This window comes from Kogia breviceps, chromosome 1, assembly GCF_026419965.1.
Source record: "Kogia breviceps isolate mKogBre1 chromosome 1, mKogBre1 haplotype 1, whole genome shotgun sequence".
Lineage (NCBI taxonomy): Eukaryota > Metazoa > Chordata > Mammalia > Artiodactyla > Physeteridae > Kogia > Kogia breviceps.
The window spans coordinates 159,773,994-159,795,472 of record NC_081310.1 but is presented as its reverse complement, the minus strand read 5'-3'; the positions used below and the strand labels follow the sequence as shown (position 1 = coordinate 159,795,472).

Genomic DNA, 21,479 nt, shown 5'->3' with positions numbered 1-21,479 from the left:
ATTCTTGGAAAGGTACAACTTTCCAAGACTGAACCAGGAAGAATTAGAAAATATAAACAGACCAACCACAAGTAATGAAATTGAAACAGTAATTAAAGATCTTCCAACAAACAAAAGTGCAGGACCAGATGGCTTCACAGGTGAATTCTATCAAACATTTAGAGAAGAGCTAACACCTATCCTTCTCAAACTCTTCCAAAAAATTGCAGAAGGAGGAGCACTCCCAAGCTCATTCTACAAGGCCAACATCACCCTGATTACAAAACTAAAAATATCACAAAGAAAGAAAATTACAGACCAATATCACTGATGAATATAGATGCAAAAATCCTCAACAAAATATTAGCAAACAGAATCCAACAACACATTCAAAGGATCATACACCATGCTCAAGTGGGATTTATCCTAAGGATGCAAGGATTCTTCAATATATGCAAATCAACCAATGTGATACACCATATTAACAAATTAAAGAATAAAGACCATATGATCATCTCAATAGATGTAGAAAAAGCTTTTGACAAAATTCAACACCGATTTATGATGATAACTCTCCAGAAAGTTGACATAGAGGGAACCTATCTGAAAGTAATAAAGGCTGAATACAACAAACCCACAGCAAACATCATTCTCAATGGTGAAAAACTGAAAGCATTTCCTCGAAGATCAGGAACAAGAGAAGGATGTCCACTCTCACCACTCTTTTTCAACATAGTTTTGGAAGTCTTAGGCATGGCAATCAGAGAAGAAAAGAAATAAAAGGAATACAAATTGGAAAAAAAGATGTTAAACTGTCATTGTTTGCAAATGACATGATACCATACATAGAATATCCTAAAGATGCCACCAGAAAGCTGCTAGAGCTAATCAATGAATTTGGTAAAGTTGCAGCATACAAAATTAATGCACAGGAATCTCTTCCACTCCTCTACACTAACAACAAAAGATCACAAAGAGAATTTAAGGAAACAATCCCATTTACCATTGCAATAAAAACAATAAAATACCTAGGAATAAACCTACCTAAGGAGGCAAAAGACCTGTACGCAGAAAACTATAAAACACTGATAAAAGAAATCAAGGTGACACAAACAGGTGGAGAAATATACCATGTTCTTGGATTGGAAGAATCAATATTTTGAAAATAACTGTACTACCCAAAGCAATCTACAGATTCAATGCAATCCCTATCAAATTACCAATGGCATTCTTCACAGAATTAGAACAAAAAAATTTACAGTTTGTATGGAAACACAAAAGACCCCAAATAGGCAAAGAAATCTTGAGAAAGAAAAGTGGAGCTGGAGGAATCAGGTTCCCTTACTTCAAATTATACTACAAAGCTACAGTAATCAAGACAATATGGTACTGGCACAAAAACAGAAATAGAGATCAAATGTACAGGATAGAAAGCCCAGAGAAAAACCCACGCACCTGTGATCACCTAATCTATGACAAAAGAGACAAGAGTATACAATGGAGAAAAGACAGTCTCTTCAATAAGTGGTGCTGGGAAAAGTGGACAGCCACATATAAAAGAATGAAATTATAACATTCCCTAACACCATACACAAAAATAAACTCAAAATGGATTAAACACCTAAATGTAAGATTGGACACTGTAAAACTCTTAGAGGGAAACATAAGAAAAACACTCTTTGGCAAAAATCACAGCAAGATCTTTTTTGACCCACCTCCTAGAGTAATGAAAATAAAAACAAAAATAAACAAATGGGACTTAATTAAACTTAACAACAAAGGAAACCATAAACGAGACGAAAAGACTACCCTCAGAGTGGGAGAAGATATTTGTAAATGAAGCAATGGACAAAGGATTAATCTCCAAAATATACAAACAGCTCATGCAGCTCAATATCAAAAAAACAAACAACCCCATCAAAAAATGGGCAGAAGAACTAAACAAACATCTCTCCAAAGAAGACATACAAATGGCCAAGAGGCACATGAAAAGATGCTCAACATCACTAATTATTAGAGAAATGCAAATCAAAACTACAATGAGGTATCACCTCACACTGGTCAGAATGACCATCATCAAAAAATGTACAAACAATAAATGCTGGAGAGGGTGTGGAGAAAAAGGACCTCTTGCCCTCTTGGTGGGAATGTAAATTGATACAGCCACTGTGGAGAACAGTATGATGGTTCCTTTAAAAACTTAAAATAGAACTACCATATGACCCAGCAATCCCACTACTGGGATATACCCTGAGTAAACCATAATTCAAAAGGACACATGTACCCCTGTGTTCATTGGAGCACTATTTACAATAGCCAAGAGATGGAAACAACCTAAAAGTCCATCGACAGAAGAATGGATAAAGAAGATGTGGTACATATATACAATGTAATATTACTCAGTCATACATAAAAAGGAACGAAATTGGGTCATTTGTAGAGGTGTGGATGGACCTAGAGTCTGTCATACAGAGTGAAGTGGGTCAGAAAGAGAAAAAACAAATATTGTATATTAACTAGTATATGTAGAATCTAGAAAAATGATACAGATGAGCCTATTTGTGGGCAGGAATAGAGATGCAGACACAAGAACCGATGGGTAGACATGGGGGGAATGGGAGTGTGGGACGAATTGGAAGATTAAGATAGACATATATACACTACCATGTGTAAAATAGATAGCTAATGGGAACCTGCTGTAAAGCACAGGAAGCTCAGCTCGGTGCTCTGTGATGACCTAGATGGGTGGGATGGGGGTGGGAGGGAGGAAGGTCCAAGACGGAAGGGATATATGTATACATATAGCTGATTCACTTCATTGTACAGCAGAAACTAACACAACATTATAAGGCAGTTATACTCCAATTTTTAAAAAAAGTCATACAACTGGATGAGACTAACGAGGGAGTGATTGTTTAAAGAGAAGAACATAGGAGTGGTCTTCAGCTCACCAATATTAGACATATAGAAAAAAGAAGGAAGAATCAACAACATCTGAGAAGGAAAAGCAGAAACGTGTGGTGTCAAGGAAGTCAAAATTAGAAAATGTTTCAAGAAGGAGGCAATGACCAGTTATGTTAAATGTTGAGAAAGATGAGGATAGAGAAATAAGTTTTGGAATAGTAACATGGAAGTTATTGGTAGCCTTGAACAGTTTTGGTGGAGTGATGTGTTCAGAAGCTTATTTTTGTGTAAAGTACAAGAGAAAATTCAGACAAGTATACACATCCTTTTAAGAAGCTTTTTTTTTTTTTTTTTTTTTTTTGATGTTGGGGAGTTGCTGAAAGGGGCAGAAACTGGAAGAAAATGTGAGGTCAAGGAAGGATTGTTTTGGTTTGTTTTTTTTCCTTGAAAGACGGTAGACATGCTTGATATCTCCCTCTCTCTTTCCCACCCCTACTAAATTTGAACTATCACCAAGTTCTATTTATTTTAATTCATTAATTACTCAAATCTATCCATTTCTCTCAATTATCATTGCCACTACCTTATCCAACTTATCATTATCCCTCACATAGTCCTACAGAGTTATAACTGACCCTTTATCTTCACTATACTCCTCATTTAATCTCTTCTTCGCACTTCAGCCAGATATTTTCCAAATGCAAATCTGATCAAGTCACCCCACCCTTCCACCCCAATCCCACTACATTATAAAGGACCTGCTATTGCTTTCAGGATGAAGACAAAGTCACATGACTTTTAAGGCCCTATGTGGTCTGCCCATGCATACGCTCCAGTTTCATCTCCACCTTCCCTCTTGCTTTCTGTGCTTCTGCTACACTGTCCTAATCTGGCCACTAGGTCTTTGCACTTGATATTCTCTCTGACTAGAATATTCTCCTACAACTCCCCTCCTCCACTACACTCTATCTAATAACTACTCCCATTTCTTCAGATGCCTAATTCAATCATCTCATCCTCAGAAAAGCCTTCCCTGACCTCTCTAACCAACTTAATTCCCTTTCTTATATACTCACAGAGTAGCAGGTAGCTTTCCTTGATAATACTTTCCACAGTTGTAATTTTTCATTTTCTTGTGATTGTTTTATTAATACCTGTCTTCCTTGCTAGTGTTTAAGCTCCATGAGAGCAATGACAGTTCCATGAGTATAGTGGCTGTGCTTTTTTCCCCCTGCCACTGTATATACAACATCCAGAATAATGCATGGTGCATAGTAAGTACTCGGTAAATATTTGTTGTCAATTGAATTCAATAAATGAATGAATTTTAATTGTTAATACCACAATAAGTAACATAATATGATCTCTTGAATTAATTTGGAAAATTTCTAGTACCTCGGAAAGAAGAAAAGGCAATCAGCATTATTTTTTAAATTGTTAAGTTTAGAATTACTATTATAAACCACATTCCTTTATACTTACCTGTCTTTGATCAGCTTTGATCAGTTTACTTGCTGCTTCATTATTTCTAACCCTCTCTCAAAATTACTTGTGGCTGCATGCATAAAGATCACAGGTACTCTTCCCTTGTAAGTCATTAGTTTCAATTCAGTTTCCTTCTACTTACTTTTGCCAGAGACATTATTAAATATAAAATTGGCCACTGAGTTCCATTTCATTTAATTTCCTTTGCCATTAAAGGAAAATCTATGAAAAGACTAATTGACATTAAAGTCGATTAATTATCTCACAACCAGAGAGAAGGTTATCAAAAACTGATGGCTAATCTTCAAACTGGAAATATTAACCCTGCGAAGAAGTAGCTTAATTTATGTTCTATGATCAAAATAGGTGTAATGAAATCAGTAACATATGAAAAGGGAATATATAAGTTAATTTGTGCTTTAAAAAATAAATATATAATATATTCTGATTCTAAAACGTTTATGTAGAACTGTTGGAAACAGAATAATTTTGTTTTATAATTCATGTTTAATAATATTCTCTATAAAATATTTTTCAGAGAAATATTTCAAGATTCCAAATTTAAAACAATTGATGAGAGATGCAGACAAAGACCATCAAAGGCAAAGATTAAATCTCATTCTCAGTGTGTTTTTATTTCTCGAAATTTTCATACTGGAAATTTCCAATTACAGGTAGTGTGTAATATTTTATAGCAATGTTTTCAAATAATTTCTTTTGACACCATATCATTAACGTTGTCTTTAAATTATTTAAATTATCCACTATCATTTTTAAATTTGAGGGACAATAACAAGAAGCTAAATTTAAATTACCCAAACTAGTTAGAGTTTATTTTACAGGAAACTGAAAGACTAAATGAAAATGTCTCCTTCTACAGTTTCTTCTCTGTTTCTCTAGCCTAAGAACCTGTATTCCCCATATTGGAATTGTTACAGGGATGAAGATAAATGGCATTTTTTTAAAAAAGCAAAAATTGCCAAGCCTATCAGAAGAAAGAGATTTGGAGATAAGAGGATACTCAGATGACCAAATAACCTAACCAAACCAACTAATTGAAATTAAATACAAAATATTAATTGAAATTTATAAGGGTTTATTAAGGCTTCATTACATTCTGAGCTCTGGGCCCTACCTGTTGAGGATAGTAAGATATGAACCCTACCTTAAAAGTGCTAGTGTAGTACAAGTGGGAAAGGCAGACACATAATTAACTTTCTGTTATATGGCATCAAAAGAGTTGTATGGACAAAGTAAAACAAGGGAGACACCAGTAGAAATTTAAAACTATGATATAGCTAAACAATGCATTATTAAATTTTATATGTTTTGGACTCCATGTCTAATATAGTCTTCCCTTTTTCTATTACATTTCTGAGACTCATCCAGGTTGGTGCATATACCCATCATTCATCATTTTTTATTGTTATATCATATTCCATTGTATTAATATATCAAATTTTATGTTATAGACATTTGAGTTGTTTTCATTTCGTTTTTTTAACAGAAATTTCCATAGGGAATGTACCTAACAGTAGAATCACTGACTCATGGGATTTGTGCATGTTTAATATTATTAGACAACTTCAAATTATTTTCCAAAGTAGTTCTGTCAATATACACTCCCCTCAGGCATTCATAATTGCTAGGATTGCCCCATATCAACAAATACTGATGTTTTTAAGCTCCTAGATTTTTAACAATCTGATGGATGTGTAATAGTATCTCACTGTAGTTTTTTCTTAATAGACGTAATTTTTTCAAGCAGTTTTAGGTTCACAACAAAATTGAGAAAAAAATATAGAGTTGTCATTTACTTCTTGCCCCCAAACAAGTGCAGCCTCCTCCACTATCAACATCGTGCACGAGAGGGGTACATTTGTTACAACTAATGAACCTACACTGACACATCATCACCTGAAGTCCATTGTTTACATTAATATTCACTCTTGAATCCTACATTCTATGCGTTTTGACATATCTCTCTCTATATATATATATAGAGAGAGAGAGACAGACAGACAGACAGACACAGACAGACACACACACACACACACACACACACACAGAAACAGGAACAAAGAGACAGAGAGACAGAGATGTATGCACCATCATAGTATCAGACACAACAGTTTTACTACCCTAAAAATCTTCTTGTTCCATCCCTGTTCATCCTTCCCTCCAAGCAGTGATTGTTTAGCTGTTTCCATAGTTTTGCCTTTTCCAGAATGTCATATAGTTGGAATCATACAGTATGTAGGCTTTGGGGGCTTCTTTCTCTTATTAATATGCATTTAAAGTTCTCTCTGTCTTTTCAAGGCTTGATAGTACATTTCTTTTTGGTGCTGAATAATATTCCATTGTATGGATCTACTTCAATTTATTTTTCCACTCACTTACTGAAGGACATCTTGGTTGCTTTCAAGTTTGGGCAATTATGAATAAAGCTGCTATAAACATTCATGTGGAGGTTTTTGGGTGGACATATATTTTCAACTCATTTGGGTAACTACCAAGACCATGATTGCTGGATCAAATGGTAAGAGGTGTTTAGTTCTGTTGCCAAACTGTCTGCCAAAGTGGCTGTACCATTTTGCATCCCCAGCAACAAGTGAGAGTTCCTGTTGTTCCACATCCTCCCCAGCACTTGGTGACATCAGTGTTTTGGATTTTTCCCATTATAATAGGCATATAGTAGTTTTTTGTTGTTTTAATTTTCCCTTTCCCTAATAATATATGATGCTGATAATCTTTTCATATGTTTACTTGCCATCTGTATATCTTCTTAGGTGAGGTGTCTGTTCAGATCTTTTGCTCATTTTTTAATTGGGTTGTTTGTTTTCTTATTGTTGAGGTTTAAGAGTTATTTGTATATTTTTAATAACAGTCTTTTATCATGTATGTCTTTTGCAAACACTTTTACCCAGCCTGTGGCTTGTCTTCTCATTCTCTTGATATCTCACTATAATTTTAATTTATATTTTCCTGCTAAAACCTGAGGTGATTGTCTTTTCTAAAGTTCATTGGCCATTATGGTTTTCTGTTACATAAAACATCTGTTCAAATCTTTTACCTCTTTTCCTATTAGCCTTTTTATTATAAAAGTTTTATATTAATATAAATGGATTATATTAATATGGATACCTAATCCTTTGTCAGTTATGTTCATTTTGATATCTTCATTTTGTGGCTTTTATTTTCACTATTTTTTAAAATTGAAGTATAGTTGATTTACAATATTGTGTTAGTTTCAGGTGTACAGCAAAGTGATTCAGCTTTTACATACATAATATATGTATTATTTTGCAGATTCTTTTCCATTATGGGTTATTAGAAGATATTGAATATAGTTCCCTGTGCTATTCATGAAATCCTCGTTGTCTATCTATTTTATATATAGTGGTGTATATCTGTTAACCCCATACTCTTAATTTATCCCTCCCCCCCCACTTTTCCCTCTTGGTAGTCATAAGTTTGTTTTCTATGTCTGTGAATCTGTTTCTGTTTTTGTTTCACTATTTTATGGTGTGTTTTGATGAACCAAACATTCTTTAATTTTTAAGGTAACCTAATTTATCAGCCTTTTCCTTTAAAATTTATTTCCTTCCTTACTCCAAAGTCATAAAGATACTCCTCTATGTTGCCATCTAAGAGTTTTATAGTTTTGACTACATAGATCTTTAATCAATCTAGAATTGATTTCTGTGTTTGGTGTAAATAGCAAGCCAATTTCACTTTTTTCCATATGTTTGCCCAACAACCTAGTAGCGTTTACTGAAATTCTTTTGGAATTTTGAGGGGAACTGCAGTGCAGTTTTAGATCAATTTGGGAAAAGCTGATTCTTTATAATATTAAGTTTTCTAATCCATGAACATGTTGTTTCTCTGTATTTATGTATGTTATCTTTAATATCTTTCAATAAAGCTTTACAATTACTTTTATAAAAGCCTTGTACATCTTATACTAGCTTTTTCAAATTTTATTTTTTATTGAAGTATAGTTGAATTACAATGTTGTGTTAATTTCTGCTGTACAGCAAAGTGACTCAGTTATACATATATATACATTCTTTTTCATATTCTTTTCCATTATGGCTTATCACAGGATATTGATTCTGGTTCCCTCTGCTATACAGTAGGACCTTGCTGTTTATCCATTCTATATATACCAGTTTGCATCTGCTAATTCCAAACTCCCAATCCAACCTTCTTCTACCCTATGCTAGCTTTTATTACAGGAAATTTTATATGTTTATGCTTTTACGGTATGATTTTTAAGTAAAGTATTTTTGAATGGTTTTTGACTTACAGGAAAGTTGCAAAGGTAATACAGTATAGAGTTATCTTGTACTTTACCCATTTTTCCCTGACGTTAAAAATCATTTTACCATGATACATTTGTCAAAACTAAGAAACCAACATCGTTACATCACTATTAAACAACCTTCAGACTATTTGGGTTCACAAGTTCTTACATGAATTTACTTTTGCTCTTTCAAGACCTAATCCAGGATACCGCATTGCATTTGTCTCTAATTTCTTCTGCTCTGTGACTGTATCTCAGTCTCCTTGTTTTACCTGAGCTTTACAGTTTTGAGGAGTACTGGCCATATATTTTGTAAAATATTCCTCAATTTGGATTTATCTGATGTTTTTCTCATTATTATACTGGGGTTATGGATTTGGGGGAAGAATAACACTGAAGTGAAATTGATATGATTTTTAAAATATTTTATTAAAGTATAATTACCTACAATAGAATGCAAGACCTTAGATATTCCACTCAGTAAATCCTGAAAATGGTATATACATTTAAACAACACCAAAAACAAGATGCAGAATATTTTTATCATCTGAAAAAGTTCCCTCATGTCCCCTTCCAGTCAATTCCTCTAACCATCCCATGTAAGCACTTTCTGATTTATATCAACAAAGTTTAGTTTTAATCTGTTCCTAGATTTCAACAAAGAGAATTGTATGATATATACTTCTACATATGGCTTTCACTAATACAAATTTTGGGGATTCACCCATGTTACTGTATGTGTTAAAACTTTGTTCTTTCTATTAATAAGTAGTATTCCATTGTATGAATATACAATAACATGTTTATATATTCTCTTATTGATGGACATTAGTGTTGTTTCCAGTTTTTGACTAGTATGAATAAGACTGCTGTAAATATTTATGTACTTTTAGTAAACATACATTTTCATTTTTCTTGGAAAAATACCTGACCATGGAATTGGTGGGGCTTGGGTAGACATATGTGTATCCTTATAAGAAACTGCCAAACAAGTTTCCAAAGTGGTTATACCTTATTTCACTCCTGTCAACAACAAATGAGTGTTCCAGTTGCTTCACATCCTTGCCAACATTTGGTGTTATTAGTATTTTTACATTTTAGCCATTTTAATGGATGTGTAATGGCATTTAATTTACATTTTTCTGATAACGAAAGGTGTTGAGCACCTTTTCATGTATTCATTGGCCAGTTGCATATTTTTTATTTTTTTGTGACCTGCCTTTTCAAGTTTTTGCTTATTTAAAAAATTTTTTTAGTGGTTTTGTTTTGTTTGTTTTTTAACTTAATGACTTGTAGGGGTTCTTAATACAATTTGGAATTAGTCTATTGTAAGATATATATGTTGTGAATGTTTTTTTCCAGACCGTGGCTTGTCTGTTCATTTTTATAATGGTATCAGTTGGTAGGCAGAAACTTTTAATGTTGATAAAGACCAATCTATGATTTTTTCTTTTAAAAGAAATCTGTATCCTGTCTAACAAATATTTATCTAAGTTTGCAAAAATATTCTATATTTTCTTTTATCTTTGCTCTATAGTGTTGAGTTCTATGTTTAGGTCTATAAGGTAGAAGTCAAGTTTCATCATTTTCTATGATGATATCCAGTTGTTCCAGAAAATTTTGTTGAAAAGATACTTTCCCCATTGAACCAATTAGTCACTTTGAATGAAAATCAATCTATTGTATATGTGTTGGCTTATTTGCTGAACTCTATTTTTTTTTTTCAGTGAACTATTTGTCCTTAAACAATACTATACTATCTTGATTATTGTAGCTTTATGTCATGGAATCAACTTTATTCTTCTTTGTTCAATAATATTTTGGCTATTCTAGGTACTTTGTTTTTCCATATAATTTAGAAAGCAGCTTGTTTAGTTTTTCAAAACGGCCTGCTTGAATTTTTATTGAACTGCCATTGAATCTATAAATCAATTTAGGGAGAATGGATATCTTAATATTGATTCTTCTATGAGGATAATATTACTCTACTTTTTTTTTTCTAGTGTTTTTTTTTTTTTTGGCTGCATTGGGTCTTTGTTGCTGTGCATGGGCTTTCTCTAGTTGTAGCGAGCAAGGACTATGCTTCATTGCAGTGCATGGGCTTCTCATTGAGGTGGCTTCTCTTGTTGTGGAGCACGGGCTCTAGGTGTGTGGGCTTCAGTAGTTGCAGCATGCAGGCTCTGTAGTTGTGGCACGTGGACCCTAGAGCACACGGGCTTCAGTAGTTGTGGCACGTGGGCTCAGTAGTTGCAGCTCGCAGGCTGTAGAGTGCAAGCTTAGTAGTTGCGGCACACAGGCTTAGTTGCTCCACAGCATGTGGGATCTTCCCGGACAAGGGGTCAAACCCGTGTCCCCTGCATTGGCAGGCAGATTCTTAACCACTGTGCCACCAGGAAAGTCCCACTCTACTTTTATTGACTTCTTTAATTTAAATTTATTAATTTAATTTGTTGAGGTGTTCTTTTATTTTAGTTCATGGTTTTCAGTATAGAAGTCCTTCACATTTGTTTTAGTTTTATTTATAGTTATTTTTATGCTATGGTAAATAGTATTGACTTTAAAATTTTATTTTCCAACTCTTTGTTGTTAGTAAATATAAATACAATTGATTTATCTTATCTTATTCTGAATTACAGACCAAAAAGTTGCAGAAAAATTACAAAGATGTCCTGTATACCCATCACCCACTTCCCCCAATGACATCTTATATAAGTATACTTTATGAAAAGTATACTTTATACTTAAGTATACATTATCAAAACCAGGAAATTTAGGCTACAGACCTAACTCAAAGATTACCGGTTTATGCATGTACTCACTTTTTGTTGTTTTTATATATAATTCTATGGCATTTTATCATAGGTATAGGTTTATATAACCACCACGACAATCAACATACAGAAGAATTGTTCCATCACCATAAAGGAACTCCCTCATACTACCTTTTATAGTCACTCCCCCCTCCCTTTCCCTAACCTCTGGCAACCACTGATCTGTTCTCCATCGCTATAATTACTTCATTTCTAGAATGTTATATAAATGGAATCATATAGCATATGGCCTTTTGAGCTTGGCTTTTTTTCACTTAGCATAATGCCCTTAAGATCCCTCCATATCATTGCATGTATCAATAGTTTTTTCCTTTTTTGTTGCTGAATGGTGTAACGTTGTGTGGATATATCACAGTTTGTTTAACCATTTATCCACTGAGGAATAGTTGGGTTGTTTCCATTTAGGAGCTATTACAAAATAAGATGCCACGATCGTTTGTGTATAGACTTTTTGGAAAACATTAGTTTTAGTTTCTCTAAAATAAATTCCCCGGAATGCAGTTCCTAGATTATGTGGTAAATATGTTTAATTTTTAAAGAAATTTCCAGATTGTACCATATTACATATCCACCAGTAATGTATAAGAGAATCATGTTTTTGCATCCTGTTTATCATTTGGTACTTAGCAGCATTTTAAACTTTAGCCATTTAAATGTGTTTAGTGATTTTAATTTGCATTTCTTTAACGGGTAGTGATGTTGAACAGCTTTTCATATTTTTAATTTTTTTGCCATCCATATATCTTCTTTGGTGAAGAGTCTCTTCAAGTCTCTTGTGCATTTTCTAATTGGATTATCTTTCTATTTAATTTAGAAAGTATATTCTGGATACAAGTCTTTTTGTCAGATATGTGATTTACAAATATTTTCTCCCATTTGATGACTTGTGTTTTCATCCTCTCAAAATGAAAAACAGCATAAGTTTTAATTTTGGTAAAGTCCAATTTATCCATTTTACCTTTTTGTTTTGTTTTTATTGAAGGATGGTTGATTTACAATGTTGTATTAATCTGCTGTACAGCAAAGTGATTCATTTATACATATATAGACATTCTTTTTTTTAAATATTCTTTTCCATTACAGTTTACCATAGGATATTGAATATAGTTCTCTGTGCTGTACAGTAGGACCTTGTTAATCCATTCTACATATGAAAGCTTACATCTGCTAACCTCAACCTCCTACTCCACTCCTCCCCCAACCCCTTCCCCCTTGGTAACCACTAGTCTGTTCTCTATGTCTGTGATTCTGTTTCTGTTTCATAGATAGGTTCATTTGTGTCATATTTTAGATTCCACATATAAGTGATATCATATGGTATTTCTCTTTCTCTTTTTGACTACTTCACTTAGTATGATAATCTCTAGTTGCGTCCATGTTGCTGCAAATGGCTTTATATTTTGTTCTTTTTTATGGCTGAGTAGTATTCCATTATATATATATATATATATATATATATATATATATATATATATATATATACCACATTTTCTTTATCTATTCATCTGTCAGTGGACATTTAGGTTGTTTCCATGTCTTGGCTATTGTGAATAGTACTGCTATGAACATAGGTGCATGTATTTTTTTGAATCATAGTTTTGCCCAGATACATGCCCAGGAGTGGGATTGCTGGATCATATGGTAATTCTATTTTTAGTTTTCTGAGGAACCTCCATACTGTTCTCCATAGTGGCTGCACTGACTTACATCCCCACCAACAGTGTAGGAAGGTTCTCTTTTCTCCATATTCTCTCCAGCATTTGTTATTTGTAGACTTTTAAATGATGGCCATTCTGACTGGTGAGAGGTGGTACCTCATTGTAATTGATTTGCATTTCTCTAATATTAGCACTGTTGAGCATCTTTCATGTTACTATTAGCCATCTGTATTTCTTCTTTGGAGAAATGTCTGTTTAGGCCTTCTGCCCATTTTTAATTGGGTTGTTTGCTTCCTTGTTGTTGAGTTGTATATTTTTCCTTTTTGAATCATGCTTTAAGTGTCATGTCCAATAACTCTTAGTCTAACCCTAGGTCACAAGGATTAGTTTCTAAGTTCTCTTCTAAAAGTTTCTTAGTTTTAGGTTGCTTTGTTATATATTTAACAGCTTTATTGAGATATAGTTCACATACCATACAATTTGCCTTTTTAAAGTGTCTAATTCAGTAGTTTTTAGATATTCACAGAGTTATAGAACCATCTTCACAATCAGTTTATGACACCTTTATCACCTCAAAAAGAAACCTTGTACCTTTAGCAATCACTGCCCTTCCATTTTCCTCCAACACTCCTAGGCCTAGACAACCACTAATCTATACTTTCTGTACCTATAGATTTGCCTATTCTGGAATTTCTTATAAATAGAAATATACAATATAAGGTGTCTTGTATCTGCCTTTTCATTTAGCATAATGTTTTGTTTTGTTTTTTTTTTTTGGTACGTGGGCCTCTCACTGCTGTGGCCTCTCCCGTTGCGGAGCACAGCCTCCGGACGCACAGGCTCAGCGGCCATGGCTCACAGGCCCAGCTGCTCCGCGGCATGTGGGATCCTCCTGGGCCGGGGCACGAACCCGTGTCCCCTGCATTGGCAGGCAGACTTCCAACCACTGAGCCACCAGGGAAGCCCTAGCATAATGTTTTCAAGGTCCATCTGTGTTATTGCATATATCAATATCTTATTCTTTTTCATGGCCGAATAATATTCCATTGTATGTGGATATATCACATTTTGTTTATCCATTTATCAGTTGAAGGACATTTGAGTCATTTCCACTTCTTGACTATTATGAATAATGTCACTATGTATATTCGTATACAAGTTTTTGTGTGGGTATATGTTTTCATTTCTCTTGGGTATATACCAAGGAATGGAAACACTGTGTCACATGGTAACTCAATGTCTAATCTTTGAAGACTTGCCAGACTGTTTTCCAAAGTGCCTGCACCATTTTATATCCCCACAAGCAGTATATGAAGATTATATTTTGTGACACCCTTGTTAACCCTTGTTTTTAACCTGTCCTTTTTATTATAGTTATCCTAGTGGGCATCAAGTGGTATCTTGTCATGGTTTTTTGGGTTTTATGGTGTTTTTTTGCGGTACACGGGCCTCTCACTGCTGTGGCCTCTCCCGCCGTGGAGCACAGGCTCTGGACGCACAGGCCCAGTAGCCACGGCTCACAGGCCCAGCCACTCCGCAGCACGTGGCATCCTCCTGGACCGGGGCACAAACCCACGTCCCCTGCATTGGCAGGCGGACTCTCAACCACTGCGCTACCAGGGAAGCCCAGTCATGGTTTTGATATACATTTCCTTAAAGCCTAATGACATTGAAAATACCTTCATGTGCTTATTGGATATTTGTATATCTTCTTTAGAGAAATATCTATTCAAAGTTTGTCCATTTTTTTAATTTGGGCTATTTGTCTTTTTGTTGTTGAGTTTTAAGTATTCTTTATGTATTCTAGATACTTATCCTATATCAGATATATGATTTGTAAAAATTTTCTCCCATTTCATGAGTTGTCTTTTCTTCTTATGGCGTTGTTTGAAGAACCAATGTTTTTAATTTTCTTGAGTCCAGTTTACCTATTTTTTTCTTTTGTTGCTGTGTCTTTGGTGTCATATCTATAATCATTCCTTAATTGAGGTCATAAAGATTTATATCTCTGTTTTCTTCTAAGAATTTAATAGTTTTAGCTTTTATATTTAAGTGTCTGATCCATTTTGAGTTAGTTTTTTGTATATAGTATGAGGTATAGGTCCAACTTCACTTATTTGCATGTATAAACCTAGTTGTCCCAACACCATTTGTTGAAAAGAGTATTCTTTTCCTATCAAATTGTCTTAGCACTTGTGTCAAAAATCAACTGACTGTAAATATGAGCATTTACTTCTGGAATCTTAGTTCTATTCCGTTGATCTCTATATCTATCCTTATACCAATACCACACTGTCTTCATTGCTATAGCTTTGTAGTAAGTTTTGATATCAGTAAGTTCTCCAACTTTGTTCTTCTTTTTCAAGATTTTTTTGGCTATTATCGTTTTACATTTTATATTTCTATCTCTGATCCATTTTTAGTTAATTTTTGTATAAAGTGTGAGGTTTAAATCAAAATTCATTTTGGGGGGTATTGATGTCATATTATTCCACCACTATTTATTGAAAAGTCTATCATCTTCCATTGAATTGTTTTTGCAACTTTTGTGAAAAATCTGTTGGGCATATATGTGTTAGTCTGTTTCTGCATTCTCTATCTGGTTTATTGACCTGTGTGTCTATCTCTACCAATATCACACTCTAGCTGTATAATAAATTATAAAATTGAGCAGTACGATTTCTCCAATTTCATTCTTCTTTTTCAACATTGTTTTAGGTTTTCTTATTCTTTTGCATGTCCATATACATTTTAAGGTAAACTTTAGCTGGAAAAAATCTTGTTGAGATCATGATGAAAATTACCTTTTTTTTTTTTTCTTTTTTGGCTGCACCACGCAGCATACCCCACACCACACGGGAGTCTTAGTTTCCCGACCAGGGATTGAACCCATGCCCCCTGCAGTGGAAACGTGGAGTCTTAACCGCTGGAATGCCGGGGAAGTCCCAAGAGTTACATTTAGTTTATACATTAGTTTGTAATGAATTGCCATCTTTACTACAGTTGACCTGTGTTCTATGACCTTTATAAATAAATTTATTTATTCTAGTAGTTTTTTTGAGGACCACAAAAGGTTTTCTTCATGTACAAGCATGAGATCTGTGAAAACATCAGTTTTATTTCTTTTCCAATGTTTATGCTTTTATTTTATTTTCTCATCTTACAGATATCCTTTTTATATTCTGATCTTAGAATACATTCAGCTTGGGGCTTCCCTGGTGGCGCAGTGGTTGAGAGTCCGCCTGCTGATGCAGGGGATACGGGTTCGTGCCCCGGTCCGGGAAGATCCCACATGCCGCGGAGCGGCTGGGCCCGTGAGCCATGGCCGCTGAGCATGCGCGTCCGGAGCCTGTGCTCCGCAACAGGAGAGGCCACAACAGTGAGAAGCCCGCGTACCACAAAAAAAAAAAAAAAAAAAAAAAAAAAAAAGAATACATTCAGCTTTTCATCATTAAATAGGAAATTAGCTATAGAATTTTTGTAGATGCATATAGTTAGATTGAGGAAATTCCCTTCTATTCCTAGTTTCCTGAGAGGTTTGTCTGTTTGTTTTGCCATGAAGGGTTGCTGATATTGCCAGCAATATCAAAATGCTTTTCCTGCATCTTTTAAAATTGTTCACATGGGTTTTCTCTTTTATTTTGTTAATGTGAATTACATTGAATTTCAAATGTTAAATCAACCCTGTATTCCTGGAATAAACCCTACTGGATTTGATTTACTAATATATTTTAAATAATTTTTGCATGTATGTTAACAAGGGATATTATTTTATAATTTTCTTCTCTTGTAATATTGGTTAGATTTCAGTATCACAGTTTTATTCTCATCACAAAACAATAGGGAAATGGTTCCTGCTCCTCTACTTTCTGAAAAGTTTTTGTATAGAATTAGCTATATTGATTTCTCAAACTTTTTTCTAGAATTCACCAATGAAGTCATCAAGGTCTGGAATTTTCTTCAAGAGAAAATTCTTGACTATGAACTTATCTCCTTTAACAGATGTGGAACATAGAAAATATTGATATTTTGTATGTTTTAGAATTTTTTTTCAGTAAATTTGTCCATTTTACCTAAGTTGTTTAGTTTATTGGCAGAAAGTTTTTAGTATTTTCTTCTTACTATGCTTCTAAAATCTATAAACTCTTTAGTGATGGTACTCTTTTTATTCCTGATTATATTTGTCTTTTCCTAAATCAGTCTTGCCTGGAGTTTTCTGCTTTATTATTCTTAGACTTTTGTTCTTTTATAATATAAACAGTTAATGTTTAAATTTTCCTCTAAGGCCTTCTTTTGTTGCCCCCCACAAATTTTATGTTTTGTTTTCATAATTATTTAGTTCAAAATATTTTAAAATTTCCTTTCTTTGTCTTTCAATGATATTGACATTTTTGAAGAATACAAGCCAGTTATTTTATAGATCATAGACTGTTCCTCAGTGTGACTTTTCCTTGCAGTTTATCACATCTGAAGGCATACAGTGTACATCTGCTCTTCACTGGTGATTTTAGTTGATCACATAATCAAGATGATATCTGTTCTTTCCTCACTGAATTATTTCTGTTTTTACCCTTACAGTTAATAAACAAGCTGTGTGGTGACACTTTGAAAACATGTAATATCCTCCTCTTCATCAAACTCTACTTACTAGCTATAGAAATTATTACTTGAGCTAATCTATACAAAACTGTAACAAGATGATGATTTTCTAATTCTGCTGCTCCCATCCATATTTGTCCTTTGGCTTTCTACTGTGAGAAAGAAGCCCTAACCTCTTCCTTATTTTATTTATTTATTATTAGTATAGACTCATGGATTTCTATTTTATTCAGCAGATTATAATCCATTACTATCATTATTTTGATGCTCAAATTTTCCTAAATTTAACCAGTAAGCCACTTGTTTAAGATTATTCCTCTGTCTTTTTTATACATCCCCATCATTTTTTGTCTTTACTTACTTCTGATACTATAATATCATTTTGAAAGAATACTCATTGTATTAATATCCACATATCCTAACATATTTAAAGATTTCCTTACTTTTAGAATTTTAAATTGTAGGTTTTAAAAATGCTAAACAGTGTTATAATGAACATTCTGATAAATGAATATTTATACAAATCCAAAATTATTTACCTGGCATAATAAATTTCTAGAAATGGATTTGTTAAATTGCCCTCCAGAAAAATTATACCTATTTGTATGTAGCAATATATAAGAATGCCCATTTTGTCATTCCCTTAGTTTGGGTAGAATTTTAATCAGTCTAGGACCTTACTCTGTGGTTCCCAGGCCAACAATATCAGCATTACCTAGGAGCCTGTTAGAAATGCAAAATCTCAGACCCCACCCCAAACCTACTGAGTTAGAATATGCATTTTAACAAGCTCCCCCATTAGAATATGCATTTTAACAAGTTCCCCCAGGTGATACATAGGCACATGAAAGTGTGAGAAGCAATGTTCTAATATAATTTGTACAGGAGTCACAAATTGAATTGGTCCTAAGTCTAGGCAAGGTAAGTCAGGAGCCTATACTGGCATTTATATTAATAAAAGTTGAAATTGACCAAAAAGTAAAGTAAGTTGTAAAAAAAAAAAGTACTTATGTGTTATCCTATATCTATGTATATCCCATATATATGTATACCCTATATATATGTATATCCTAAGCAAGCCTTTTTCAGTGAACAAGACAATGAAAATTAGCATAGAATACCCACACTGTTCCCCTATAACACAAGAGACAGTGTTATATCTCTGTCTTCACCCACAGCATACCAAACACCCTATGCACTAGCTCATTGTTTATTTAGTGGTCTAAGGAAAAACTGAATCAGAACTGCTTGAGGAGTGTGTTACACAGCATACTCCTAAACCCTACTGCCAGAAAATCTGTTTTAGTAGGGTCTAATATTATGTCCAAGAATCAGCATTTTAATAAACACACCAGGTGATTCTGATGCCCTGTTTGAGAACTACTACACCACCACACTTCCCAGAACACATCTGGAATGTATTGTTTGATCAAATGTTTTACTTGCTTCAAAAGAATAGTTGCATTTTTATAAAAGCCTTCTGCCAGAATTCACTTTTTTGTTGTTATTAGTTAGTAGAATGAGCAAGTCTAGGAATTGTAATTACTTTTTTAGCCCTCTCTGGTTTTAACCAAGTGACTCTAAGTTAGTGAGAATGGAGAGAAATAATCCTGTTGAACTCTATTTCACCCTTCATTCCCTATCCTGGAGACTGCCTTCTTGAACCAATTCACATTCTTTTCAGATGATACGTCAACACTTTTTCTTTCCTGTCAATATAGTTTGGTAAAATAAATTCATATCATGGAAAATATGATTCTATCAAAAATTTATTATGATGTTAGAATATATTATTCTTATATAAATATATATCAAATTGTTTAAAGACTATTAATTTTTAAAACACAAATAACATTTTTTTTATGTAGGAGGAGCAAAGAAAAAAGGAAACAGCACATATAAAAGGTACTTTCTCTCAACAAATTGTAATCAACTTACAGCAATTCACATTTTAAAGAATCAAGAGGCTATCCTAAATATATCCTAAATATCTAACTATTTTTTAAAATCATAAAAATTCAAGGGAAACATTTATTAGGATATGAATGGGCATATATTTTTTAGAAAACAAAATTTATAATGTCTTGTCTTAAATTAAAATGTGAAATTTTAATTTTTGTCCCTTCTTTATATCCAAAGGTATCATAGTCAATGCCATACAGTAATGATGGAGAGTTAAAAGACATGAGTGTTTTGTAACCCTTTAGATATTGACTTAGTGCCTCAAAACATTACCCTCCTACATAATTTTAGAAATGCTGAATATAAAATGTAATAAGGCATTTAAAACAGCTTTAACAATTAATGTTATATATTCATATCAAAAATTAACATGTAAAATATTGTAAAAGATATTTTAGGATATTGTGTAAATGTGATCTTCTCTAAAACTTAACATTTTTTATTTACAACTGTGCAGCATAAATAATGTAGTGGGAGAAGCATGGGACTTAGAGTAACACAAATCTAGATTGAAGTCCATTTTGTATCTGATTTTGGTGACTCATTCCTTTAAGTCTCAGTCTCAGTCATATCTTTTGTGAAGTAGGGCTAATAACTACCTTGAAGAATAACTGAGAGGATAAATGAGATCTGGAAGTATATCGAGCTGCTTTGTAAATTGTAAGGCACTATGTGAATGTTAGCTGTTACTTTAATTGGTATAAAGCCAACTCATAGGCCCTTCCCACCGTGGATCAAACATTTTGTAGTCTACCTGCTTAAGGAGGCATTTTAAAATTTATTTTTTAAATAAGACAATATTTAGCTATAAACAGTTATGAAACTGTCTGCCATCTCTGATTTTAAGTGACATTCCAGAACTGAGCTTTCTAGCCTGTTTAGAATCTTCTCCTGTTAAAACAGGTTAATTTTATTTAGAATAGATTTTTGTACTCTTGATTATCATGAAAGTATTGCTGATTCCCCATTACATATTTATCATTGTATGGATGATAATAGCAACTTAGCATTTTCACTGTTGTATCATCCTGTTCATTAAAACCCTAAGAAGAGTTTGAATTTTAGAAAGTAACATTATCCTTATAATTAAGATCTGGCTCATGAATATGTAATATTCATAGTAAATCTAATTGTTTTACAGCAATTAAAGATTATTCTAAAGATGAATTCTGCCTTGCAACAAAAAAGGTCATTTGTGACCCCTCAGAGACTAGCTCGGCAACAAATCCCAGCAGTGTTACCTTAAGCTTATCAACGTTACCATCTGATTCTTATTACAGCCAAAGTATAGAAGTAGCTGATGACTGGTTTTCTGATGACTCCCTAGTGAAAAAGAGCCCTCCAATGCCTTTTCTCAGGGAGCCTGTAATGGAGAAAGTATTTTCATACTTGTCAACCATTCCATTAGAAGAGAATGTACTGGAAATGTACTAAATATGACACTTTATGATGATCAAAAAGATGACAACATTAAGGGAATATTTACACGAAGAAACACAGAGGTTGAAATAAAAAACCTTCAACATAATATTGAATGACTTTTTTCTTTTGAAACTTTGTGTACACTGAAATCATGTAAAGTTAAAACTGAATTACCAGCTTCTGAGTCTCTTAACATGTCCATGCTAATATTGCTTTTCTTGATCTTTGCCATAGAGTGGTCCTACTTCCCTTGCCAATTATTTCTATTTTTTATTTTTATTTTTTTATTTATTATTATTTTTTTTGCGGTACATGGGCCTCTCACCGTTGTGG

The 21,479-nt window shown here is 33.5% G+C and overlaps 1 protein-coding gene across 1 annotated transcript in view; it reads left to right on the top strand.

The window, feature by feature from the left end:
• C1H1orf185 (chromosome 1 C1orf185 homolog) overlaps positions 1-21,262 on the top strand; it is a 29,100-nt gene extending 7,838 nt beyond the window's left edge. Inside the window, 4 exon segments of the mRNA XM_067025867.1 lie at positions 4,907-5,042; positions 19,631-19,667; positions 20,866-21,134; positions 21,137-21,262. Coding sequence (XP_066881968.1) covers positions 4,907-5,042; positions 19,631-19,667; positions 20,866-21,134; positions 21,137-21,262 — 568 coding nt within the window.
• The last annotated feature ends 217 nt before the right edge of the window (positions 21,263-21,479 follow it).